Source organism: Lates calcarifer, linkage group LG21 (genome assembly GCF_001640805.2).
Source record: "Lates calcarifer isolate ASB-BC8 linkage group LG21, TLL_Latcal_v3, whole genome shotgun sequence".
Classification (NCBI taxonomy): Eukaryota; Metazoa; Chordata; class Actinopteri; family Centropomidae; genus Lates; species Lates calcarifer.
In genome coordinates, this window is record NC_066853.1 from 2,457,321 (window position 1) to 2,483,003 (window position 25,683).

Here is a 25,683-nt window from a genome sequence, read left to right on the forward strand (position 1 = left end):
CTCCAGGTGTTACTGAGATATCCCAAATGTAAACCCAAAACATCAGCATTGCCCCCTGGTGGCTGGCTGCGGTAAACGTCATAAACTAAGCCCCGCCCCTTCTATTTTAGTGAACGGGACATGAGACAAACTAAAACATCAAAGCACACACCAAATGAATGATTTCTGTCGATTTAGGTGGCTCATGTTGATGTACATTCAATGTTTATTTTATCAATAAAAAGAGGTGTAATGTTATGACTGACAGCTGTGATTGACTTGTGATTGGTCGGGCAGGTGTAGCAGCGCTCATATCTGTGACCTTTTGGCTGCCATCTTTAAATACAGGAATTAAAAGGAAAAAGAAAGCAACAGATAAGACAGAAATTAAACACTTACTTTTACTTATTTTTCCACATTAGGGTTCTAATTATGTGAACAAAACACATTCAAGCTTCCATTCACAATATCATGGCATTCGACATAATAAGACATAAATACTGTTTATTTACAGTGACAGTAAACTGCTTGGTTTGAAGTCTGATCCCTGATCTACCTCAATTCACACTCAACTCAAAAAGTCAGACTATTTTATTTTATATGAAGCACAGAGATATATATAAAGATCATTTGTAACAAAATATGTAAAGCTTCCTTCTATGTGTTAGTTAAAGGGGATATTTGTATGTTTTCTCTCATGTTGAACATGGTTTCTTGCTTGGAGCAGGTGGAGGTGATGGTTGCTCACAAAGAGCTTCAGCCATCATTAAGTTTACAATACAGTAAGTTAGAATACGTCCTCTGAGCAGCGCTATTTCTTCAGGGCAGCTACAATGAGTTGCGATCGGAAAGTGATGAGAAAGGTTGGGCTGAGGCTAGCTGGTTAGCATGCTAACGTCAGTAAAAGAAAAGAAGTGGTAGAGGTAGAAGCACCCCTGTACACCCGCATCTGGCAATACTTTAACATAACTCCAATCACCACTCTTCATGCTAAAGCTAAACCAGGGGAACTTTTCACAGTGCTAGCTGGTTAGCATGCTAACTTCAGTAGTGATAGAAAAAGCAGCAAAACTTTGGCGTTGCTTTCGACTGTTCGTGACAGCTCTTGGCGCATTGAGGAATGAAATTTGACGCTGAACTTGCAACGTTCCTTTTAGACTGGTAAGTAAACACCTGCTAATGCTAACGTTAGCTACGTAGCGATAGCAAAAACATACATATAGCACCTTTAAATATGGACTCTCTGTCTGACTTGGTGGTGTTGAATGTGAACCGACTCCCACCTCAGGCGTTTCAGGACGACAGTTGCACTACATGTGTGTTAGCATCATGTAGTCTTAGGACCAGGTCTGGGTGGTCGATGGTGCTGGTTTGGTCCGATGTATCTCAGCGGAACGTACTTCGGCTTCTCGATCACTTCGAGACCCAAATAAGGCTGCAGGGCTCGGGGGACACGCACTGTTCCCTCCTGGAAAGATGAAGAGAAGGGCAACAAACATCAATAATGATCTATTATCGTAAATATAACAACCAGAACATCATTTATTTTCTTGGTCTTACTTTTGTCTGGTGAGTCTCCAAGATGGCGATGATGGTTCGGGGGATGGCACATGCTGTAGCATTCACCTAGAGAAATAAAAAAACAACACAAACAAAACCGTTATGGAGGTGGTATGGTGTTTCGAGCTAAACCAGCAGCGCTGCCTCATCTGCAGTCTTACTGTGTGGGCGTACTGCAGGCTGCCGTCTTCTCTCTCATATACGATGTTGAGGCGTCTGCTCTGGTAGTCGGTGCAGTTGGACCCGCTGGAAATCTGATAAATATACAGAATATAATCATCAGGAACAAGTAAACCTCTTTCAGTACCAAGTCAGCCTTTTTTAAGACCCAACTGATTGAGGCAGTGGTATTCCAGCAGCTCCTATTTTCCTGCTTTGTAAAATTGCTGTTTTTGTCAGTGGAGTCTGGCTGCGATAAAACGTCAGTTTCTGGTTAGACAAAAAAGATCTTACTCTTAAATAATAAGATCTCTGTAGGAGTCCTAACCATAATTTTTATCCTCTTTGTCTAACCAGAAATATTGCTGTATATTTCTACCAGACTCCATTGACAAAAACAGCAATTTTACACAGGAGCTGCTAGAATACCGCTGCCTCGATCTGTTAGTTTATTTGTGTTATTGTGTGACATTTAGTGGTGGAAGAAGTATTCAGATCCTTTATTTAAGAAAAAGTACCACATAATAACACAAACAAACTAACCGATGGAGGCAGCAGTATTCCAGCAGCTCCCTGTGTTCCGGTCTGGTAAAATCACTGTTTTTGTAAATGGAGTCTGGTAGTGATAAAACTGCGGTTTCTGGCTGAACAAAAAGGATCTTACTCTTAAATGAAAGCTCAGGCCTTATCCTTTAAAGACCTACTTTTAACTGTTAATGCAGCATTTTTAGATTCTGCTAGATTTTACTCTGACAAATCTCTGGTCATTCATGGGCACTACAGAGTCTGCTCACTATGAATAACTGAATTAAGTATTGGACTTTTTTAAACCAAGGACAACTACAAAACATTTATGTTATGATATTTTGTCTGTTTTGTAGTTGTTGTCTGGGGCTGACCTCTCCATAGCTGCTCCTCCCCGGCATCCAGGCTTCGATGTCGTACTTCCTGTGAGCAGGAGGGCCCAGCTCCTGTGTCGGCATGTCCAGCACTCTGAGGGAAAACACACACAAAAGTACAACTTAGAGCTCAAAAATCAATCAGTATAATACATACTGATATTCAAAATGTTCCTGACCTGTAGTGTAACTCCAGTGCAGAGAACATCTCCTTCTGTAAAGAGACAAACTCCTCCAGCAGCTGAGAACTCTCCTCTCCTGTCTCATCCGCCGTCACCCCAAACATCTCAACCTGAACACACACAAACAGATCATTAGCATAATTATAGTTGGTACTTATACATGACATCCACTAGTGTCTGACAATATTATGGATAGGAATACAGAGATTATAATCTGCCAGAAACACAATACCAGACTCCATTGGCAAAAACAGTAATTTTACTGAGCAAAAACAAGCAGAGTAAGATCCTTTTTAACATCTGTTTTATCACCGTACTTATAATCTGAGCCTGTCAGTGGCTCCAACATCTGACAAAACTCCATTGACATAATTTTACCAAGCAGAACATGAGGAGTTGCTGATCTACCACTGCCTCAATCTGTTAGTTTGTTTGTGTTACTGTGTGGTACTTACTGTGGTGTTCTGCTCAGTAAAATTCCTGTTTTTGTCAATGGAGTCTGGTAGCAATAAAACATTTCTGGTTAAAGAAAAAGGATCTTACTCTTTAATGAAAAGGTCTATCGCTGTATATTCAGAAGTTTTTATGTGGTGTTTCTGCCCTTTGACCTTGTTGAAGTGATGAACTCTGTAGAGGCCCCACGTCTCTCTGCCGGTGTCGGTCTCTGCTCTGTAGCAGGTGCTGCTGCACACGGTCCTGCAGAGAGAGACGACAGCACATGTCAGCTGTAATCACTCAAATATACTGTTGCATACTGGGAGTGGAGGGGGGATGAGGGTGGTGGTGCTCCTAACCTGACAGGCAGGTCCTTCCAGTTTACTGCATGATCCATGAAAAAACCTGAGGATGACACACAATTTTTTGTTGTTATATAATTTTATTTTATTTTAAATTGATAAGTAGTGTCAGGCAACAGCATGGATAGGATTAGAGATAGACCATTTTATTCAAGAGCAAGATCCTTTTTCTTTAAACAGAAAGAGCCGTTTCATTGCAACCAGACTCCATTGACAAAAGCAGCAATTTACCAGACAGGAAAACAGGAGTTGCTGGAGTACTGTTGCCATTTGTTTGTGTTATTGTGTGACTTTCAGTGGTGAAAGAAGTATTCAGATCCTTTACATGAGTAAAAGTACCACAAAATAACACAAACAAAGAGAGCGCTACCAGAGCAGCTCCTGTTTTCCAACTCTGTAAAGTTAGTGTTTTTGTCAATGGAGTCTGGTACTGATATGTAGCGATGTTTCTGGTGAAACAAAAAGTAGCTTACCCTTGAATAAAAAGGCCTGTCTCTGTAGTAATCCTATCCATAATTTTCCATTCTCTTTGTTTAGCCAGAAATATTGCTCTACATATCGGTACCAGACTCCATTGACAAAAACACAAATTTTACCAAACAGAACACAGGAGCTGCTGGGATACTGCTGCCTGTTATTGAGTGTGTTATTGTGTGATTTTCAGTGGTGGAAGAATTATTGCTTTATATAAGTAAAAGTGCCACACAATAACACAAACAAACTAAGAGCACTAACAGAGCAGCTGCTGTGTTCTGCTCAGGTAAAATCTGTGTTTTTGTCAATGGAGTCTGGTACTGATAAAACGGCTAAAGAAAAAGGATCTTACTCTTCAATAAAAAGGTCTATCTCTGTACATTCAACACTGCCAGAATTATCCTTTAATACAGTGCATTAACATTAACAAAGAACCAGGTTTCACCTGCCACCCCGACCTCTCCGGTCCCAGCCAGGTTGAGATCCGGGAAACGAGCCGGGTCCAGCGAGTAGACCTGAGAACGATGAGCGTTGGGCTGCATCCCACAACCCTCCTAGGAGGATGAAACAGAATGATGGATCAAAGGGAGAGAGGAGGACTCAGGGTCGTAAAATATTACTTTTGAAATATCAGTACTCACAAACACCGCCCCCTTCAACATGTCAGGTACAACCATGGGAATGAAGCCCTGAAAATCAAAAAGAAAACTCATGTTTAGCTCGTCTATATGTTAACAAATATACGCTCATTTTGCAGAAATTTACCCGTCGCTGCAGGGTGTCGAGGGTGAAGTTCTGGAGTGCGATCTGAAGTCTGGCCCCTGCCCCCCTAAGATAATAGGACCTGTGGCCTGAAATGTGAGACAGATGCCTGCATGGGAGGAAACAAAACATAATGATCCACATTCATATCAATTGGTGGAAATATCAGCCACCGGAGTCGTCCTCACCTCTGCCTGATGAGACCCAGCTTCTCCCCGAGCTCCACGTGGCCTCTGGGCTTGAAGTCAAACTCTGCAGAGGATTGTGAGAGTCAACATTAAAAAATCCATTCATCCACACTTTGCTAATAACAGCACAGATCGCGTCAGTCACCTGGTTTCTGCCCGACCAGCTCCACCACCTTCGCCTGGCTCTCATCTCCAACTGGCTGAAACAGGAAAAAAGACACTTGGATTAAAGGATAACGCAGATCCTTTTTGTTTAACCAGAAAAAGCTGTTTTATCAGTACCAGACTCCATTGACAAAAACAGGAATTTTACCGAACAGGACATAGAAGCTGCTCTGTTAGTGGTCTTAGTTTGTTTGTGTTGTTGTGTGGTACTTTTACTTATGGAAAGTATCTGATTACTTCTTCCGCCACTGAAAGTCACACATTAACATAAACAAACTAACAGATGGAGGCAGCAGTATTCCAGCGGCTCCTGTTTTCCTGCTCGGTAAAATTTGTGTTTTTGTCAGTGGAGTCTGGTAGTAATAAAATGGCAGTTTCTGCTCAGGAATCCAAAATGTTGTCAGACACTTATAATAATAATTTGAGCCTGTTAGTGACAAAAGCAAGCGAAATAGGATCCTTTTTGTTTAACTAGAAACAGCTGTTTTATTGCCACCAGACTCCATTGACGAGAACACAAATTTTACCGAGCTGAACATGGGGAGTTGCTAATCTACCGCTGCCTGGGTCAGTTAGTTTGTTTATGTTATTGTGTGGTAATTTTACTTATGTAAAGTATCTGAATACTTCTTCCACCACACAATAACACAGACAAACTAACAGATTGAGGCAGTGGTAGATTAGCAACTCCCCATGGTCTGTGAGGTAAAATTAGTGTTTTTGTCAATGGAGTTCTGTGGTTTTTAACAGTGAATGTACTTTGATACAGACAGCAGCCCTATAGGTTTGCACTGGATTTCGTAGTCTCTTGATGCCGTGGACAGATCAAGTGTGTGCTCACCACGTCAGGGTGTGTGGTGTTGGGCAGTCTGAGCGCTCGGCTGTAGTGCTCCTCATCCAGCACGGCCTCTCTGGAGAGGAGCTGGCTCAGCCTGTTGCGAGTGTCTCGACCCTTCTGCAGAGCCTGGGTGTACTCTGGGACCTGTCCGGTAAACAACAAGGACTCAGGAAATATTTAACCTCTCGACAGGAGACTGAGAAAGTGAAAAAGTTCTGGAGATGAACTCACGTTGGCGAGAGCTTTCTTGTCGTTCTTGTTCTGTGGGGAAAGTTAGAGAAAATGATTCAACAGTCCTTTAGTGACGAGAGATAAACATGTCTCCTGTAGTAACCTTTACTGACCACTAGGTCTTTGACTGTTTCACTGATGTGTTTCTTTAGCTTCTCCAGCTCAGAGATCTCTGTCCTCACCGCCTGGAGCTCCTGCCACACACATACCTGCAATATGGACACACACACACACACACACACACACACCAGTGACCATCAGTGAGATCAATTAAAGACTAAGATCATTTTTGTTTAACCAGAAACATCACTATATATCAGTACCAGACTCCATTGACAAAAACAGGAATTTTAACTCACAGGAACATGGGGAGCTGCTGGAATACCACTGCCTCGATCTGTTAATTTGTTTGTGTTATTGTGTGGTACATTTACTTATATAGAGGATCTGAATACTTCTTCCACCACAGAAAGTCACACAACAACACCAACAATCTAACAGATCGAGGAACTGTACTCCAGCAGCTCCTGCTTTCTTCTAGGTAAAATTGCTGTTTTTTTCAATGGAGTCTGGTAGAGAAATAAAGTTTCTGGTTTGAAAAAGGGATCTTACTCTCTAATAAGGAAAGTTTATCTCTGCAAGAAGTGTAGGCTCATGCCCACAACATCCTTTTTGGAACTGGAAACATTGCCACATTTCAGTACCAGACTCCATTGACAGAACAGTCATTTTACTGAGCAGAGCACAGGAGCTGTTAATCTGGTGCTGCTATGATTTGTTAGTTTGTGTTATTGTGTGACTTTCAGTGATGGCAGAAGTATTCAGATCCTTTACATAAGTAAAAGTACCACACAATAACACAAACAAACTAACAGATCAAGGCAGTGGCAGGCAAGTTTCTGTGAGTTAAAATTCCTGTTTTTGTCAATGGAGTCTGGTAGTGATAAAACATAAGAGATCTAAATGTAGGATCTATCCATAAGTTGAACATATAGTAAAAAAAGTATTAAAATCTCCATTGTCGACGTAGTGTGACATCATAACTAGTGGACGACCACAGCCACAGAAGTAACGTTCGGGAACATTTTGTGTCCGCTAGTTTAAACTTTGTTTACAACACTTACAATCTTCCTGACATCGTCCGCGCGCAGGTCGCCCTTCCTCCCCTCCACGTTAGCTATGACTTTGTCGGTCTCCTCGCACACCGCTCTCATGTCCAGCTCGGGTTTGTCGCTGAAGCCCTCGCGGACATGTTCGTACAAACTGCTCCGGACTCCGTGCGACAACCGGTGCGGGACGAACACGCTCGTCCTCTGCCGTGCACACTGTCTGGAGACCGGCTTCAGTACAGTGAGAGCGGCGCCTCCGACTCTCGCAACCATGCCGATGCGCGTCGCCATGTTTGTCCTGAGGTCGGTGTTGCATTTAGTGCGTGTAGGAATTATCCGGTTTGTCAGCCTTTTTGACTATGAACCTCAATAGTTGTGCGTGTGAATTAAATGAAAGCACAATAAAAATGAATACAGACATATATAGATGTAATATAATTTGTAATTTTTAAATGTATCTTTTTTCCTTAAAATCTGTTTTACTGTTTTTCAATTGTCAGCATTTTCATTTTTATTTTACTTATTTATTCTGACTTTTTAATCTTAACTTTTAACGTCTTGTCGTATTATGAGCTGTCATCTTGCCACTGCACAATCCTGTATGAATGGAACTATACAAATAAAGTTTGATCGATCGATTGATTGATTGATAATACATGGTTCTACCAGGGAGCACTATTTATGGCTGTAAAAACGGTCTATCCGCCCTGAATGCAGCACGAATGCGGAAATTAATATTCCGGAATAGGATTAAAAATAAACATTACAAAAACACAATTTTCTACATGTTAATTTAAATATACAGCAGAATTTTAACGTAACAGTTCTCATAAAAAAAAAACGTTGAAAGGCAGTGGACGATATTGTAATATTAGCAGTGACAGAAAAACGACTCATGCTGCGTTCAAGACCAGGGTAAACTCGGAAAATTCTTAATGGGAACTTGTTACGATAAACGTATCACGTTTACGTGATAAATTCGGAAAACAACCCGCACAAGGAACACATAACAAAGTTCTTGCAGATCATTGAATGTACTTGTATGTGTCGACTCGTGAGCTATTATTAAATAAGACAAACGTCTAAACAAAAACTGTAACGCTGGAGACGTCACTTGTGTGTTAAGAACGTAAATATATCACGTACAACAGCACATTACTCGTTTAAAGTGATTAAACCGCATTCACAATGCCACTGTCCCTTCCAGTCACGACAGAGGACGTCATGATTGTAGTTGCTATGGTGTCAAGTCAAGGACCGGTATTTTCGCGCGAGTTTTCCTAGCACCTTCTTTCCGTTAAGGTGCCTCACCACCACTTATTATTGGAGAGTGGAGCGGAGTTAATACGACCGATTCAAGCGTTTAATATTTTTTTTCGAATTGTACTTTCCGACTTACCGCCGTGTCGTAAACGCAGCATCGGCTCCAAACAGTCGTCACGAGCCAAAGGTCAGCCAATCAGATGAGCGGAAGTTTAACGTTGCGGTAATCCGGTTCAGACATGACAAGTGCGGCCGACTGAACCTGAACTCAGTCCCCTGATTTTCTGCCCCGTAGGCTCCCCCAAAAAACTGCCTCCCCCCGTGCCTCTCCTCGCGCCGTCTCACCGCCGACCCGGACGTGAGCGCTTCCTGCCATGGTGGACTGAGACGTGTTGGGTCCTTGTTCCTTTGTGAGCTAGTTTTTGGTCCGTTAGTCAGTCAGCGGTGATGTTGTGTTCACGGGGCTGGAGGAGGAGAAGCAGCGGCGGCGGCAGCAGCGAGTAGCACTGACGCGTCTTCACCGCAGGCCGGGGACGAGCCTCTCGAGCCGAGCCCCGGAGGACCAGGACGACCAGATGGGAGCCGGGAAATCCTCCAGGAACTTGTGGTAACAGTCGGGTACTTGGACACGGTCAGTCTGCTCCAAACTGCCTCACCAATTCCTGCTGAGAGTGAGACCCGAACAGCTTTCACGGTGGAAACGAGAAGAAGAGCAAAGGTAGTGAGAGCTAAAAAAAATTAAAATAAACCCCGAACAACCTCAGTTTGTGTTATTTAATTTATTTAATTCAAGTGGTAAAAGAATAATGGAAATATGCTGTAATAATGGGGTGTGGTACATGTGTAGCAGACAATATTAGCTTAAAAATAACCTGCACAGCTCATATGCTACCATGAATTGTGGCTAATAAAGCAGCATTTTTCACAGAGATAGGTCTTATCTGGGTCATGTCTGTTAAAGGCCTCTATCTATAACACAAAGGCCTGTGTGTTGCAGATAGCCTCTGCATGCATGAAGGTAAAAGCCATGTAAAAATGAACTAAATGACATTTCCCACATGGTTATAGCCCAGTCGACTTATTTAACAAGTTACGTCTTTATTATCTGCTCTAGCTTTTCCACATTTCTGTGCATAAATATGGTAAGAGTAATGCTGTAAAATGATGTGAATTTGCATCATTTTTAATGAAAAAATAGAAAGTTTTCAGGGGTGAGAGACCTGCAATCTCCCTCCACAAATATGTGAACCTAAACATGCCACAAACTTTGGGAAAACAGGGTAAAAGTGGAAAAACCTGGCCCTCAAACCCATCAGAGGACCTAAATATTCTCAGGATTGTTTTCATCTTGAGCTAATTAAACTAGCCAAAGGACTGGACCAAAATAGTCACATGACTCAAGTGGAGGATAATGAAATAGGTGAAAACCCCACAAACCTGCCACCAATTAGCGGTGGCAGGTTCGCTAATTGGTGGCAGGTTTATGGGGTTTTGGAAGGTGGTGGTGGTGGTGGTGGTGGTGGGTGGGGTGTTAATGTGGTTTACCCCCATCCCGACACGATATTGTGGACATTTTTATTGTAGTTTCCATCTCCTAATTGTGTGTAATCCTCAGTTGAAAGACAATAAAATAAGTGTAAACCCCACAAACCTGCCAAAAATGAACGGTGGCAGGTTCGTGGAAGGTTCAGGGTTTATCGTGGTTTACCGTATCCCGACAAAATATTGTGGACAATTTTATCGCGGTTTCCGTCTCTTGATATGTGTGTAATCCCCAGATGAATGCTGTGCGGGGGGGCACAGTGACCTGGCGTCCCCAGCCGTGGCAGGACGGCGACGGGGGAGGAGGGGAGCCTCTGTCGGACAGCGACTCGGAGGAGGAGGACTTCCCCGACGACAGCACCACCCCGCTGGGCGACTACATCACACATGGTGAGACAGACCTACACAGATAAGAGGATAGAGAGGGTGGTGCTGGGACTTTGGAAACCAGCCCTCGTCGTCCGGCTCTCACCTTTTCACCTCCCTTATCCCTCCCCTCCCTCCCTCCTCACCCTCCACTCTGTTTTAGGACTGAAGCAGCTCCTGGATGCTCAGCAGCTCTGCGACGTTACTCTACTTGTCGAGGGGAAGAAGTTCATGTGTCACAGGTATCGTCTACCTCCATATCCCACTTTACACATACAATACTTCCTCCTCCCTCCAACCTCTCTCTTCCTCCCTCCTCCCTCCTCCCCCCTCAGAGTCCTCTTGGCCGCTGTGAGCCCCTACTTCCGGGCCATGTTCACCAGCCCCCTGGTGGAGTCCCGCCTCACCGAGATCCGTCTGGAGGAGGTGACGCCATCCGTCATGGAGACGGTAATCCAGTTTGTGTACACCGGCGAGGCGGGGCTGTCCCTGGACACAGCAGAGGACCTGTTTGTGGCTGCCAACCGGCTTCAGGTGATGCCGCTTCAGGACCTGTGTTCCAGGTAAATCTGTAGTGTTGACTTTTGTTTACGTTTTTCCCGCCCTCCTTCTTCTGTCACATTTCATCCTCTTCCTCTCCTTTCGTCAGGTTTCTGTTTGAGCACCTCTCGGTTGATAACTGCCTGGGGATGTACTCTCTGGCTCGCTCTCACCACGATCAGCTGCTGCTTCGTGCTTCCCTGCGGCTGGTGGCCCAGCACTTCCCCCGGGTTGCCCGGCAGAAAGACTTCCTCCTCCTTGATCACGGCACCTTAGGCAGCCTCCTGAGCTCAGACCGCCTGGGGGTGGACTCCGAGGCGGAGGTTTATGACGCAGCGCGCCGCTGGGCCGAGCATCAGCCTTTGGACCGCTATGCGCACATGCCAGCGCTGCTTCACCACCTGCGGCCGGGGCTGCTGTCCCAGGAGGAGAGCCGAAGACTGAGCCAGGAGCTGGGGCCGGCGGCAGCTGGCGAGGGCCTCGGGGGGCCTCTGAGACCTCGGGAGGGGATGTTTGAGAAAAAGATCGTCTGTGTGGACCTGACGCCTCGGGAAGACGAGAATTTAGCCACGAGAGACTACACAGTGGACTGCTTCGATCCTCGGACAGGGAAGTGGGAGAAGTTGGCGGCGCTAGGATCACTTGTGAGTCCTGGTTGCACTGCGGTCGGTGACAGGCTGTTTGTAGCTGGTGGGATCCTGCGGACGGGCTCCGTGTCTGCAGCCGTGCATGAATACGATGCAGTGTTGGACCGCTGGGTAGAGCGGCCGTCGATGGTCCAGCCCAGGGCTATGCTCGGCCTGCTGGGCTGCGGGGAGTCGCTCTTTGCCTTGGGTGGCAGCAACCGCTCGGCTCTGCTGGACTCCAGTGAGACCCTGGAGCTGACTACGCTGCAGTGGGCTCCGGGGCCTCGGCTACCGCTCCCACTTCGCGCTTTTGCCTGCGCGGCGTTACGTGGACGACTTTACCTTCTGGGTGGAACCACGCTAGAACAGAACCGGGCCGTGGTCCACTCAGGCGTGCTTATTTATCACACCCTCACAGACTGCTGGACACGTGTGGCACTGGACTCTGGCGCCACCTGCCTCGCCGGAGGAGTAGCAGTGCGAGGGGGAGTCTGTGCAATTGGGGGATACATGAGGGACACCACCAAGTTCCTGGATGGAAACTACACTAATCTGGAGACCTTAGACGCCACTGGGCGCGTCCTGTTTTTCAGAGAGGGCAGGGGGTCCGGGGTGGAGAGGGAGGTGACTGGGGGCGGGGTGATGGTCACTGCAGAGCAGCGAGGGGGTGCGGGGGGTGGGAGCGACCGAGCCCCGAGCCCTGTGGTGTTTCCCGGGCTGCCTCGGCGGATAGCTGCCGGCGGTGTGGCCCGATGGAAAAGGAGGATTTACGTGCTGGGTGGGGAAAACGGTTCGCGGTTCTACGACAGCGTGTACTGTTGGAAGCCCGGCTGGCGCAGCTGGGTCCAGAGACGCGAAAAACTCCCCGGGGACACTGGAGGAGTGAGCCAGTTTGGGTGTACCACTTTAAAATTCCCTAAGAAACACATCCTGTCCAGACTGAGACTAGCCAAAGAAAACTGCAAGAAAGCCGCTGATTAGCTTGACAGGGACCAGTATGAAGTGAAGTCGAGGCAGCCGGTCACGTGACGCCGAGATGAGATGCGTCAGTGTTGAGATGAAGTCACGAGGAAGAGGCCATCGGAGCCAAAAACTGGTTAAAAACAGGCAACATGCACCTGAATGTAACCTAATCCACGAGCTGTCAGAGCAGTAGAGTCCTTTGAGAAAGAAAAGGGGCCTTTTTAATCGTTTTCTCACAGCGTAACATCGTCAGGTTTCTGCTGGTGTAATATTTTTTCAGGCTTTTTAAGAATCATTTCAACGCTGTGAAGGTTTCAGCAGTTTAGACGGAAGGATACCTGCACATTTCTGACGAGGCTGTTTTTCACTCTTACTGATTTGGCCGTTCAAGACGATTCGTTCTGGTTTTTCATTCGGACATAATCTTGGCTTCTTGGTCGCAGCTCAGTTATAAAATAATAAAATCCTGCCGCACCAGGAAGTGTCTCTCCTGCTGGGCTGCTGACAGCGTTGTCAGTCGGGTGTAACTCGCCATAACGCCGGTAGTTTCCGCTTTAGCTGTGCGTACAACAGGCAGAGTATCGAAGCGTCCAAAAAATAAATGAGTCGCATTGCCCCTCATTTTATAGTTTTGTTGTTCAGTCATTTTAAGAGAAGACTTAATTGCCTGTGTGAACTTTGAGGCAGTTAAATGAGAAAGTGTAATGAAATCAAACAACCTTTATTAGAGCCTGAATCTCCTTGTTGGACTCAGCACTTCCTGTTGCAAAGTCTTGATAGTTACTGCTTCTGTGACTGAAAAAATTTCAGAAAACAGGAGAATTCAAAAGGAGTTAGTATTCTAGTATTAGTAGTCAGTATTTAGAGACTGATTACACTTACACTAGGCGTTTTTTAAGCCAACTTTATTTGTAACAGGTGGAGGACGTGTACGGTGACAAACTTGGTGCTGGGAACATTTAACCATCAATTACAGAGGAAACGAGAAGAATTGAAATGTTTAAATAATATACATTTAACTAGAGAAAATTTATGTTTTAGTTTATTCCACAATGAATGAATCTTAAAGATTTGGAGCCCAGCCAATCGAGAAGGATTTTAAGAAGTCTCGGATTGTATGGTTTGGAAATGTTTTCTTAAAAATTGTTGCTAGCTGATCGTGTCACAAATATAAAACAGGAGCTTGTTGCATCTACGTGTCCATGCGTTGCTTTAAACACTGCTGCTGCAAAGAATTGTGGGACAGTATTCTCTCCTTTCCTTTCATAAAGGAAGACCCAGTGTCTCCTCTGCTAAAGGTGATAAGATATAAAGCATCTTAACATTTAGAGAATTCGACCAGCTCTTATCATGGCTCCCACTGAGATACTTCAGGACCTTCCTAAGCAAAAAGGACTGTTTGACTGCAGACTTAATCTTTTCTTCTGCATTTTATCACTAAATTCGTAAACCATTGAAGAGGTGGGCTTCCTGTTCGGTCTATCTTAGAAGCGAATCCCAGACAAGTCCGGGCTGCTTCACAGGAAAACTCCCCGCACTGATCTTTCCGTCTTTTTCTCGTCGATCTAATCCTGAGAAAACCCTTAGTGTTTGGTACAAACAGAGTCCCGCGAGTTTTGGTAGAAACTCTGCTTTTATTCATGTTTTGAATGTTCTCTGCCAAGTCAAACAAGTGGAACATAGTGTTGCAGGAAATGTGCAGGAGGAGGGAATTAAACATGACAGCTTCTTCCAATATCAATATACAACAACACGTCTTCTAGGGATGGAAGTTCACAAGGTGTCGAGGTGGTTTGGTAGACGACGCTGCTGCAGAGTGATCGCTTCGTCTTGTAAGTTACACTCTGTAAATACGTGTCTGGACTATCGCATCTTTTCCGAAAACATTCAAGTCAGGCAAACAGTTCGTCTTTTAGGTGATTAAACAGCCGTATCACATTTACATTTTTCTTTCGGTCGCTCCAGGACTTGTGAATGTGTTTAACAGAGGTCGTGATTTATCAGAACACATTGGCATTGCACATTATTTATTTAAATGTATTTTTAAAGGGGTTTTTTGTGAATAAGGAGCATATTTGTTTAGATCTTAACGTGACTGAGGGCTTTGAAGCAACTGAATTATGAAATTATGAATTTATGAAATGTCAGAGTTTTGCCCAGAAATGTTAGCACATTGTTTTGCTGTCAGCTGCTTTTTTCTCTTCTGTTTTTCCTGTTTTTATTTATTCAAATTGATTAAATCCAGATTCTCTTGGGGGGAGATTTGTGCGAATGGAAAACACTGCCAACTGTGTCTGAAATCTGAGAATCACTGAAAGATGTCTGAAAAATTATAATTATTTTTGGCAGGTTTCATTACTGTAGTCAGTTTCAGAGGTGACTTTAGATTAGTGAACACTGATACAGTTTAGATACTGTAATGACATTGTCAGGCTAAAACAGGAAATGAAAATGGACGTGCTTCTGTAACGGAAAAACTGGGTTTTTTTATAATCCAACTCTTCTTCCTGAGACTCCTGAGTATTTTTTAACCCGGGCCTTACTTTCTCATGTTTTTGGGTGTAAATGATAATAATGATGATAAGGACAAAAATCAGAGTATAACTGCTGCAGCACTGAGCAAGAGCGGTGAACAGCTGCTGCAATTTAAACCAATGGACAATTGTCCACATCAATGGACGTCCACTGACAGGCTCAGATTGTTATTGTTATAGCATCTGACAAAATTATGGAGAGGATTCCTACAGAGATAGACCTTTTTATTAAAGAGTAAGATCCTTTTTGTTTAGTCAGAAACAGCTGTTTTATCACTACCAGACTTCATTGATAAAATCAGCAATTCTACCAAACAGGAAAACCAGAGTTGCTGCAATACCACTGCCTCGATCTGTTTGTTTGTGTTATTGTGTGACTTTCAGTGGTAGAAGAAGTATTCAGATCCTTTACATAAGTAGAAATACCACACAATAACACAAACAAAACAACTGATGGAGGCAGTGGCACGCCAACAGCTCTTGCGTTCTTCTTGGTAAAATTGCTGTTTTTGTCAATGGAGTCTGGTACTGATGTTTCTGGTTAAACAAAAAGGATCTTCCTCTTTAATAAAAAGCTCTGTCTCTGTAGGAATCCTCTCCATAATGTTGTCAGACACTTATAATAACAATCTGAGTCTGTCCGTGGCAAAAACAAACACTTTAGTGGACGCCATTGACGTGGACGATTGTCCATTGGATTACATTGCAGCAGCTGTTCACAGTGTCCAGGTACACTGTTTTTGCTCAATACTGCATCGATATCATTTGCACAAGAATTTAAAGCAGTTAAAAAGCAGTGAGCAGTTTAGTGAGGAAAATAGAGGCTCTTCACATTATATAACAAATTGAAGCAAAATTCATGTATCTTCCCAAAAAACGATTAAAATCAGATTGTGGTTTGTCTCAGCAGCTCTGCTTTTTACTGCTTTCCACTGCGTCGCCCTGAATCAACCAACTGAAAACTACATTTCATAATCTTCAGTCTGGCCATCCTCCCTTTTTTAAACTTTCCAAAGTGTTAAAATGACTCAGTTTCTCTTGAGAACAGAGCAGTGGAACTTCCCCAGTTTTCCAGCCAGCAGCACAGATAACAAGAAACTCTGCAGTAACACAGCTACTGTATCACTTAATTATAGCACTGTGATCACCGCTGGTCCTCGTATTAAGTCTGTTTTAATACACAACGTGCTTAAGTTTATTCCACTATATGTAATTAACACATAAAATCAAACAATATTTGATTTGTGACACTTGTCACTTTCAGTTTTATTTCCCACGACGACGTGATTTTTCTTTCACTTTGTGCGCTTACAGCTTGTATGACGTGAAAAAGTGATTATTGTGTGCGCATGCATGTTTTCTATGCCGAGGCGTAAAAATCTCCTTCAACACAAGCTCTTTGCACACGTGTGTGTCCATTCAGAGAAGTAAAAAAGCTGCCCTCATTTGTACAATCCAATGAAGTTTGTTAACTGGAAGGAAAATGGATGTTTTGATGAAAGCAGTGCTATCAAACGATTAAAGGACTATTTGCTTACTTGGTTTTCTTTTACTGATGCCTTTATTACAACTGTAACGAGACACATTTCACATTATTTAAGTGTGATAAGTCCCAATTTAATGGCTTTAATGCATCCATTGACTAATTATGCATTAACTGTTTTACCTTAAAATAACAGCTTATAATAATGCAGAACTGTAAAGGAGTTAAAAAGACGTAGAAGTAATTAAATATCCCATGAGGAAACTCAATATCCAAACTAAAACATCAAGAATTCTGAATGGAGTTTGGTGCATTTTTTGCATTTTGGAGCATTTGTGCTCCAGAAGCCGGGGATCGTGGGTAAAACCCAGTGTTTGAAAATGTTTTGGCTTCTGTTTCTCCACTTATTTTCCAGGCTTTTCCTTTAATTTGTCACCCGTCTGTAACACAACCCTGTTTTTCAAGCTGTGCTGTTAATAATTACTATAATTAATAAACTGCTGAATCTGCCCGTTGCCACTGCTGGACAAAGTTCCCCCAATCCCACCTCTCTGGCTCGTACATCAGTCAGCCAGAGGTATAGTACTTCATTTCTTGTAGCTGAGTTTAGGTGTTTTTTTGGCTGCAGATAAATCAAAAGCAGGTTGTAGTTTACTTAAGTGTTTTCAGGCAGAAGTGGAGCCATGGAGAAACCCTCGTCAGACAAGGTGACCATCAACAACCCGGCGGACATCACCATCATCATTGTATATTTCATCATGGTCATCGGAGTCGGCGTTTGGGTGAGTGTTTTAATTAATTGTTAGTTATTAAATACACACATCATAGCATAACAGATTTGTCCTGTCTGTGTTCTAGTCCATGTTTCGGACCAACCGTGGGACAGTTGGAGGATATTTCCTTGCAGGACGGACGATGACCTGGTGGCCGGTGAGTTCAATATGTATTTAGACCAATAACTGACAACTGTCCACGTCAAATGGACGTCCACTAAAGTGCTTGTTTTTGCCACTGACCGGCTCAGATTGTTTTTATTAGTGTCAACAGAGATAGCCCTTTTTATTAATGAGTAAGATCCTTTTTGTTTAACCAGAACCAGCAGTTTTATCACTACCAGACTCCATTGACAAAAACAGGAATTTTACCGAGCAGGAAAACAGGAGCTGCTGGAACACGATTTCTACCACTGAAAGTCACACAATAACACAAACGTGTTGTGTATGTGTTTCTATTCTTTTTTTAATTCAGGTCGGTGCGTCTCTGTTTGCCAGCAACATCGGTAGTGGTCACTTCGTGGGTTTGGCCGGCACCGGGGCAGCTAGCGGCATCGCTGTGGGAGGGTTTGAGTGGAACGTAAGTCACAATGTAAACTTATATCAGATTCAACTCTGCACCTGAGATGATATATAATAATCTAATCTAACATGTTGTTGTTGTTGTGTCAGGCTCTGTTCATCGTGCTGCTGCTGGGCTGGCTGTTCGTACCTGTCTACCTCACAGCTGGGGTAAGTATCTCCAGGTTTAACGATGCTTTCAGTCTGTAAACTGATGACTTTTGATTTGATGACTCCTGATTTTGGTCTCAGGTGATCACGATGCCCCAGTACCTGAAGAAGAGGTTCGGTGGGACCAGGATAAGCCTCTACCTCTCTGTTATCTCGCTGTTCCTCTACATTTTCACCAAGATCTCAGTAAGTCGTCCTGCCTGAGAACTAAACAACTATATAAACTGTATTCCTGTCCTCATTCTTCTGCTCTGCCCCTACAGGTGGACATGTTTTCAGGAGCTGTGTTTATTCAGCAGGCTTTAGGGTGGAACATCTACGTCGCTGTCATCGCCCTTCTGTTAATAACAGCCGTGTACACCGTTACAGGTACAATGTTTGTGTACGTCTGTATTGAACCTGGTCCATGAAGAATAGCTATTGTAAGTAGGAGGGAGAATGTCTTTCATGGTGCCCTGATGATGTCATAGTGATGTCATCAGCTAAACCTCTGAGTACCCGAAAACGCGATCAAATGAGAAAAAACAATATGGACGCCCACAATAACATCTTAGCACTGTGTTACAAGGAAGACGTAAGCTAGGATTAACAATAAAAACGCATAAGCTAGCAGTAGCATTACAAATTTGCTGTGGATTTCGACAGATGTGGGTGTTTACGCTGTGTTCAAGATGACGCTAAATTTGGTAACTTCTGAGCGGGAACCTCTGAGTTCCAAAAAAACACATGTCCACACAATCAATTCAGAAAAAACAATATGGACGCCCATTTTAACATTAGAACTGTGTCGTTATTAGCATTGCGAACACAAAAGTTAGCATTAGCATTACAAACTTGTGACGTGGAGTTTGACAGTGCGTTTGACAAGACTGAACTTGGAAACTTCTGGGCGGGAACCTCTGTGTTCCCGGAAAAAATGCGTCCACGATCAACTCAGGAAAAAACAATATGGACGCCTGTTTTGCACTGTGTTGTTGTTGTGAGTAACACATAAATTAGCATTAGCATTACAAACACATAAGTTAGCAGAATAAGATAAATAGAAGATCAGATTTAAAGGGGAAAATACACTTGGTCTCGCCTTCAACCACAGAAACAGCCATTTTGTCACTACCAGACTCCATTGACAAAAACTGTAATTTTACAGAGCAGAATATGTGAGTTGCTGGGATGACACTGCCTTGATCTGTCAGTTTGTTTGTGTTGTTATGTGATTTTCAGTGGTGGAAGAAGTATTCAGATGCTTTACATAAGTTAAACTACAAAACAATACACAGATTGAGGCAGTGGTAATCCAGCAGCTCCTGTCTTCTGCATGGTGAAATAGCTGTTTTTGTCAATGGAGTCTGGTACTGATATATAGCGATGTTTCTGGTCACACAAAAAGATAAAAAGGTCTGTCTCTGTAGGAATCCTATCCATGATGTTCATCAGTTTTTAAAGTATCACTGTATTTAAAGGTGTGTGTGTTACCAGGTGGCCTGGCTGCTCTAATGTACACCGACACCGTTCAAACCATTGTCATCATTGCCGGGGCCTTCGTCCTCACTGGCTTCTGTAAGTACTAACTATACAGCATCGCACACCCCCACAGCTTCACAACAGGAAAGCATTTAACCAGGATCACTAATCATTAATTTCACTGCAGCGATGTACAGTGTGCTGACTCTGCAAAGCTCTCTGACACAACAACAATGACTGCCTCCTACAACCTTAATCAATATATATCAGAGTCTAATCCTGGTGTAAAGTGTAAAGAAACCAGGAGGAAGAGCAGCCTCCTCTTATTGTGAACTAGTGATCCGTTGAGCTGATAGTGCTGACTCATATCTTCAGTTAGGACAGTATCAGACAGCAAGAGAGCTCCAGCCTGCTGAACTGAGTAGGAAATAAGAAATATAGTGCACTTAGTTTTAACATTACATAGTCCTGTTTTTCAATGTTAGACCATGGCCTTTTCTGTCTTATATTTTTGGGTGTAAATGATCGAGACGGACAAAAATCTATACCAGACTCCACTGACAAAAATGTTTGTTTGTTTCTGTTATTGTGTGACTTTCAGTGGTGGAAGAAGTACTCAGATCATAGAAATACCACAAAATAACACAAACAAACTAACAGAAGCAGTGGTATTTCAGCAACTCTTGTGTTCTGCTCAGTAAAATTAGTGTTTTTGTCAATGGAGTCTGGTATTGATAAATGCTATTCTGGTTAAACAAAAAGGATCTTACTCTGTAATAAAAAGGTCTATCTCTGTAGGAATCCTATTCAGAATGTTTTCAGACACTTTTTGTTTAACCAGAAACAGACATTTTATCAGTACCAGACTCCATTAACAAAAACAGTAATTTTACCAAGCAGAACATGGTAGTCGCTGGACTACCACTGCCTTGATTTGGTTTGTTTGTGTTATTGTGTGACTTTCAGTGGTGGAAGAAGTGATCAAATCCTAAAAATACCACACAATAACACAAACAAACTGTTCGAGTTACTCCAGCAGCTCCTGTTTTCCTGCTTGGTAAAATTACTGTTTTTGTCAATGGAGTCTGGTACTGATAAAATTTCTATTTCTGGTTAAACAAAAAAGATTTTACTCTTTAATATAAAGGTCTGTCTCTGTAGGAATCCTCTCCATAATGTTGTCTGACACGTAGAATAACAATCTGATGCCAGATTCATCCTTTACTAAAGTCACACTTTCTCCTTTTCCACTTCTAGCCTTTGCTGAAGTCGGAGGCTACAGCACTCTGCTTGACAAATACCATTCTGCCACGCCCAGGAATTTCTCCTCCATGGACCCCCAGCGCTACAACATCTCCCCCCAGTGCTACACCCCTAGACCGGACGCCTTCAGCCTGCTGAGGGACTCGACCACGGGCGACCTGCCCTGGCCTGGGGTGTTGTTTGGGATCGCTATAGTGGGCGGGTGGTACTGGTGCACAGACCAGGTGAGTTATTCCAGTCTGTGGACTCTTTTCTCACCATGAATGCACAAAATAATCTATATCCTGTTGTTGTGTGTCTTCAGGTGATAGTGCAGCGGTGCCTCGCAGCTCGAAGTCTGACCCATGTGAAGGCCGGCTGCATCATGTGTGGCTACCTCAAACTGCTGCCCATGTTCCTCATGGTGTTCCCCGGCATGATCAGCAGGGTCCTCTACCCGGGTCTGTGGTGTACACTCGTCTTTCCACATCAAAAAACAAAAGACGAGACAAATTAAGAGTGCAGTATTGTGTGTTTGTGTTCACCTGTAGATGAGGTCGGCTGTGTCGTACCTGAGGTGTGTAAGCAGGTGTGTGGGACGGAGGTGGGCTGCTCCAACATCGCGTATCCTAAACTGGTGGTGTCGGTCATGCCCGACGGTGAGGACGCGTTACAACAATCTTTTAAAGAAGAAAAGGTGTAACGTTTCTCATCTCGCCTTCTTCCTCTTCCAGGTCTGCGAGGCCTGATGCTGGCCGTGATGTTGGCCGCCCTCATGTCCTCCCTGGCCTCCATCTTTAACAGCAGCAGCACCCTGTTCACGATGGACATCTGGACTCGCATCAGACCACAGGCCACAGAGAGGGAGCTCATCATCGTGGGCAGGTAAATGAACGCCGTCGTCATTTATCCTAAAGTTTGGAGAGTTTCTTTAAGATTTTGTGAAGTTAGGAAGCTTGTGTAAAAAACTTCTTAAGTCAGGATAACAACACTGACTTTGGAACTATACATCTGTAATGGTCCTAACCCTAGTTACCATGGTTACCAATCAGTTAAGATAAGATCTTTAAGTCAGGAAACTGTGTGAACATGAGAAGAAACAAATCTCTTTCTGTTTACTTCTGGGGTTTGGGTTATGACTTTTTGAAGGACCTTTTTATTTACCAGACTCAAGCAGAACACAGCAGCTGCTAGAATACAGCTGCTTTGATCGCTTAGTTAGTTTGCGTTATTGTGTGACTTTCAGTGGTGGAGGAAGTATTCAGATCATTTACATAAGTAAAAGTACCACACAATAACACAGACAAGCTAACAGATTGAGGCAGTGGTATTCCAGCAACTCCTGTGTTCTGTGAGATAAAATTGCTGGTTTTGTCAATGGAGTTTGGTAGTGATATATCTTTTCTTGTTTTTTTTTTGTACATTTTTCCAACACACATTTTTAAAAATAAGAAACTGTGTGCACATGTGTTATGTTTCTACATGAAAAGAAAGTTGTGCCATTAAATATTTGGAAATGTGGGTATTTAGTGATCAAAATATCACAATGTTCCCCATTTCCTTCTTTTATTATCATCACAGAAATATAAAAAAAACTCATATCTTTTGTCGTATTTTCCTTTCTGTTAGAGTCTGGGTGCTGTGCATCGTAGCCATCAGTATCTGTTGGATCCCGGTCGTCCAGGCAGCTCAGAGTGGTCAACTGTTCGATTACATCCAATCGGTCTCGAGCTACCTGGCCCCCCCCATCGCCTCAGTCTTCCTCCTGGCTGTGTTTGTTAAGAGGGTCAATGAGACGGTGAGATGGATTTATCACATCATGTTAATTATTAGTTATCAGAAACACACAACGTTTCATGTTTTCATCTCCCTTCAGGGAGCTTTCTGGGGCCTGATGGGAGGTCTGGCGATGGGTCTGTGTCGGATGTTACCTGAGTTCTGGTTTGGTACTGGCAGCTGTATTTTCCCCTCTAACTGTCCTTTCCTGGTGTGTGGGATCCACTACCTCCACTTCGCGATCATACTCTTCTTCTGTACGTCAGTGCTGGTGCTGCTGGTCAGCTACTGCACCGAGCCCATCGACGACCAACATGTGAGTGACTTAACTCAACTTAGACCCATCAGCATCAACGTTAAAACAGCTGACAGATGAAGTTACTAACACTGATATTGCTTATGCCTAAAGTAAATGGAAAAGACCTATTTTTCTCTTTAAACTTTGCTTTGTGACCTGTGTAATGAAATTTCAAAACACATTTTTCAGAAAATTCAAGGTAGATTCAGTGCTGAGTAGCTGAATGAGAGAAGAGCATTCTAGAATGTTGCAGGAGTTACAAGTCTTTTCTCTAGAATGTTGTCGAACTTGATCCTGGAGCTCAGAGAATTCCCCAAGAAGCTCGGTGGGAAGGAAAAAGAAGCTTAGGACTTGGTTGAGTAGTTCGGTGGTTTGGGTCTTCTTGGGCGATCACAAGGCTGAAAATCATGTCCTAACCCTAGTTACCATGGTTACCAATCAGTTAAGATAGGATCTGTAAGTCAGGAAGTTTCTATAACACAACACCAGAAGATCATATGATACAAAAAAACACCTGTTATCCCCACACGGTTTACTATGCACATTAAAAGAACACCATGTCCCAGTAGTATAATGTAGTATATTTTTTTTCTTTTCTTTTTTTTCCCCAACACACATCTTTAAAAATAATAAACCATATGTAAATGTGTTTATAAATCTAAAAGTAGCAGACCTTTCAGACTACTACTAGGTTTCAGCGTATGACTTTTTGAAGGATCTTTTTTGTAAATGAATGATAGGGAGAGAAATCTGTCTACCAGACTCCATTGACAAAACCAGCAATTTTATCTCACAGAACATGGGAACTGCTAGTGGAACTTATGGTGACAGAAGACTTCAGATCCTTTACATAAATAAATGTTCCACACAATAACACAAACAAAGATGGAGGCAACAGTATTCCGGCAGCTCCTGTGTTCTTTTTGCTTAAATTACTGTTTTTGTCAATGGAGTCTGGTACTTATTAGTGGATGTCTAATCTCTCTTCTTTTCTTTCAGCTCCATCGTCTGGTGTTCAGTCTTCGCCACTCGAAAGAGGAGAGGGAGGATTTAGACTGGGAGCAGGAAGAGAAAGGGAGAAGAGCCCGGGAAGAGGCTCAGGAGAGGGCGAGGCAGAGAAACAACGGCGATGCAGGTGAGAAAGACAGGAAGTCACCAAGACAAGACAAATCCAAGAAACATAAAGCACTAACTCTTCCTCCTTTTCAGTGGCAGAGGAGGAGGAAAAGTCTGGTATCCGGCGCCTGGTTGGACGTCTCTGTGGAGGGGGCAGCGGCAGCTCCCAGGACCAGGAGGAAGCACCTGAGGCAGCGGAGCAGATGCCTGATATAAGTGAGGACCCGGTGTGGAAGTACATTGTGGATGCTAATGCTATCATCATGATGGCTGTAGCAGTTTTTATGTGGGGTTACTACGCTTAACAGAGTCCAGAGCTTAACGTCGATGTTACAATGTAAATTTTTATCTTCGTTAAATTGGGTTTAACCACTTTGGTGCATGATACAGTCATAGAGATAAATGCAGTAGTGCTGCCATCTGGTGGTAATGTCTTGACACTACACAAATAACATGATCTCATCTCCAAAAAGGTTCAAAATAGACATGTAGTCTCACTTCTCTTTAGAGCACGTTTAAATACCATATGTAATGCAGAGTCTAAAACTGTTTTATCAGGTTACAGCACCATTATTATCTACTGTTACAACCTGATTTAATTACAAACTCAGTCCTAACCTGCTGCTAGCTCTGAAATAAAAGGTGTGAGACAAAATTAAAATTTGGAAACCGGATAAAATGTAAACTTAATAAAGACTCAAGTAGCTCGATTTGTCTTCAAAGTTTTTTTTTTTAACACTTAAGGCTCAAGAAATCAATGAAAATGGTGGAGTCACTTTACAACATCCTCCCCCTCGGTACAGTAAGAGAACTAATGCATATCTTTGCTTCTACTGAGTTTCTGACTTTTATTTACTTGTGCTTGGTCATTTAATCAGGAATAAGTACATCACTAGTTAAAGGATAACTCTTTTATTTTTGAACCTGGGCCTTATTTTACCAATGTGTTTGGGTGCAAAAAGATAAATATCTTTAGAAGCGGTGCAGTATTGAGGCAGGCTACCGTTATTCAGCTGCTCCAACTTATACAAATGCGTCAAAGTACATCCACCAAAGTGCTTGTTTTTGTCATTGACATATTCATATTGTTAGTATAAGTCTGACAACATTATGGATCTGATTCCTACAGAGACAGACTGTTTTATTAAAGAGTAAGATCCTTTTTGTTTAACCAGAAACATCACTATCTAATTGTACCAGACTCCATTGACAAAAACAGTAATTTTACCAAGCAGGAAAACAAGAGCTGCTGGAATACCACTGTCTCCATCTTTTAGTTTGTTTAAATAAAGGCTCTGAATTCTTCCACCACTGAAAGTCACACAATAACACAAACTAAGTAACCGATAAAGACAGTGGTAGTCCAGCAACTTCTGCGCTCTGATCGTTAAAATTACTGTTTTTGTCAGTGTAGTCTGGTAGTAATAAAACGTCTGTTTCTGGTTAAAGAAAAAGGATCTTACTCTTTAATAAAAAGGTCTATCTCTGTAGGAATCATATCCACGATATTCACTGCTCTTGCTCAACACTGCACCGAATCTTTATCATCCAAAAACATGGGAAAATAAGGCCCAGGTTCAAAAACACAGGAGTTGGTCAAAGTGCAGCTCTGATAAGATGTGATG

The 25,683-nt window shown here is 43.1% G+C and overlaps 3 protein-coding genes across 4 annotated transcripts; 2 read left to right on the forward strand and 1 right to left on the reverse strand.

The window, feature by feature from the left end:
* Positions 1-366: 366 nt before the first annotated feature.
* Positions 367-7,755, reverse strand: sars2 (seryl-tRNA synthetase 2, mitochondrial). Its single transcript, XM_018662672.2, has 16 exons — positions 7,359-7,755; positions 6,348-6,443; positions 6,235-6,264; positions 6,007-6,147; positions 5,146-5,200; positions 5,001-5,064; positions 4,816-4,921; positions 4,692-4,739; positions 4,496-4,604; positions 3,574-3,619; positions 3,388-3,475; positions 2,777-2,889; positions 2,598-2,691; positions 1,701-1,793; positions 1,540-1,605; positions 367-1,447 (listed from the first exon to the last, which is right to left on the reverse strand). The coding sequence occupies exons 1-16, from the start codon at positions 7,632-7,634 to the stop codon at positions 1,307-1,309; spliced, it is 1,566 nt and encodes a 521-aa protein (XP_018518188.1). The 5' UTR covers positions 7,635-7,755; the 3' UTR covers positions 367-1,306.
* A 147-nt stretch (positions 7,756-7,902) lies between these two features.
* Positions 7,903-13,094, forward strand: si:dkey-260j18.2 (uncharacterized protein LOC325231 homolog). The gene is made up of 5 exons (XM_018662670.2): positions 7,903-9,324; positions 10,385-10,538; positions 10,678-10,756; positions 10,850-11,077; positions 11,164-13,094. Exons 2-5 carry the CDS (start codon positions 10,385-10,387, stop codon positions 12,659-12,661), a joined length of 1,959 nt encoding a protein of 652 aa, XP_018518186.1. The 5' UTR covers positions 7,903-9,324; the 3' UTR covers positions 12,662-13,094.
* A 4-nt stretch (positions 13,095-13,098) lies between these two features.
* Positions 13,099-24,768, forward strand: slc5a2 (solute carrier family 5 member 2). 2 transcript variants are annotated; one of them, XM_018662671.2, is made up of 15 exons: positions 13,099-17,442; positions 17,519-17,590; positions 17,909-18,013; positions 18,106-18,165; positions 18,247-18,351; positions 18,429-18,534; positions 19,642-19,722; positions 20,884-21,113; positions 21,194-21,329; positions 21,420-21,527; positions 21,603-21,753; positions 22,498-22,666; positions 22,745-22,960; positions 23,942-24,077; positions 24,152-24,768. In XM_018662671.2, exons 1-15 carry the CDS (start codon positions 17,344-17,346, stop codon positions 24,361-24,363), a joined length of 1,986 nt encoding a protein of 661 aa, XP_018518187.1. In that variant the 5' UTR covers positions 13,099-17,343; the 3' UTR covers positions 24,364-24,768. The 2 variants fall into 2 exon arrangements, with proteins under 2 accessions (XP_018518187.1, XP_050921673.1); XM_051065716.1 differs by having other exon boundaries at positions 22,498-22,960.
* Positions 24,769-25,683: the final 915 nt, after the last annotated feature.

What these genes read in the sequence shown, in the direction of transcription:
- sars2 (XM_018662672.2), bottom strand. Translation starts at nt 7,634, where the DNA reads ATGGCGACGCGCATCGGCATGGTTGCGAGAGTCGGAGGCGCCGCTCTC. An exon ending in AAACAGTCAAAGACCTAGTG is followed by an intron (nt 6,265 to 6,347) that starts GTCAGTAAAGGT and finishes CTTTCCCCACAG; the next exon opens with AACAAGAACGACAAGAAAGC. An exon ending in ACAAGAAAGCTCTCGCCAAC is followed by an intron (nt 6,148 to 6,234) that starts GTGAGTTCATCT and finishes TTTACCGGACAG; the next exon opens with GTCCCAGAGTACACCCAGGC.
- si:dkey-260j18.2 (XM_018662670.2), top strand. Translation starts at nt 10,385, where the DNA reads ATGAATGCTGTGCGGGGGGGCACAGTGACCTGGCGTCCCCAGCCGTGG. An exon ending in GGGCGACTACATCACACATG is followed by an intron (nt 10,539 to 10,677) that starts GTGAGACAGACC and finishes ACTCTGTTTTAG; the next exon opens with GACTGAAGCAGCTCCTGGAT. An exon ending in CTTCAGGACCTGTGTTCCAG is followed by an intron (nt 11,078 to 11,163) that starts GTAAATCTGTAG and finishes TCCTTTCGTCAG; the next exon opens with GTTTCTGTTTGAGCACCTCT.
- slc5a2 (XM_051065716.1), top strand. Translation starts at nt 17,344, where the DNA reads ATGGAGAAACCCTCGTCAGACAAGGTGACCATCAACAACCCGGCGGAC. An exon ending in ACATTTTCACCAAGATCTCA is followed by an intron (nt 18,352 to 18,428) that starts GTAAGTCGTCCT and finishes CTGCCCCTACAG; the next exon opens with GTGGACATGTTTTCAGGAGC. An exon ending in GGTGTCGGTCATGCCCGACG is followed by an intron (nt 21,528 to 21,602) that starts GTGAGGACGCGT and finishes TTCCTCTTCCAG; the next exon opens with GTCTGCGAGGCCTGATGCTG.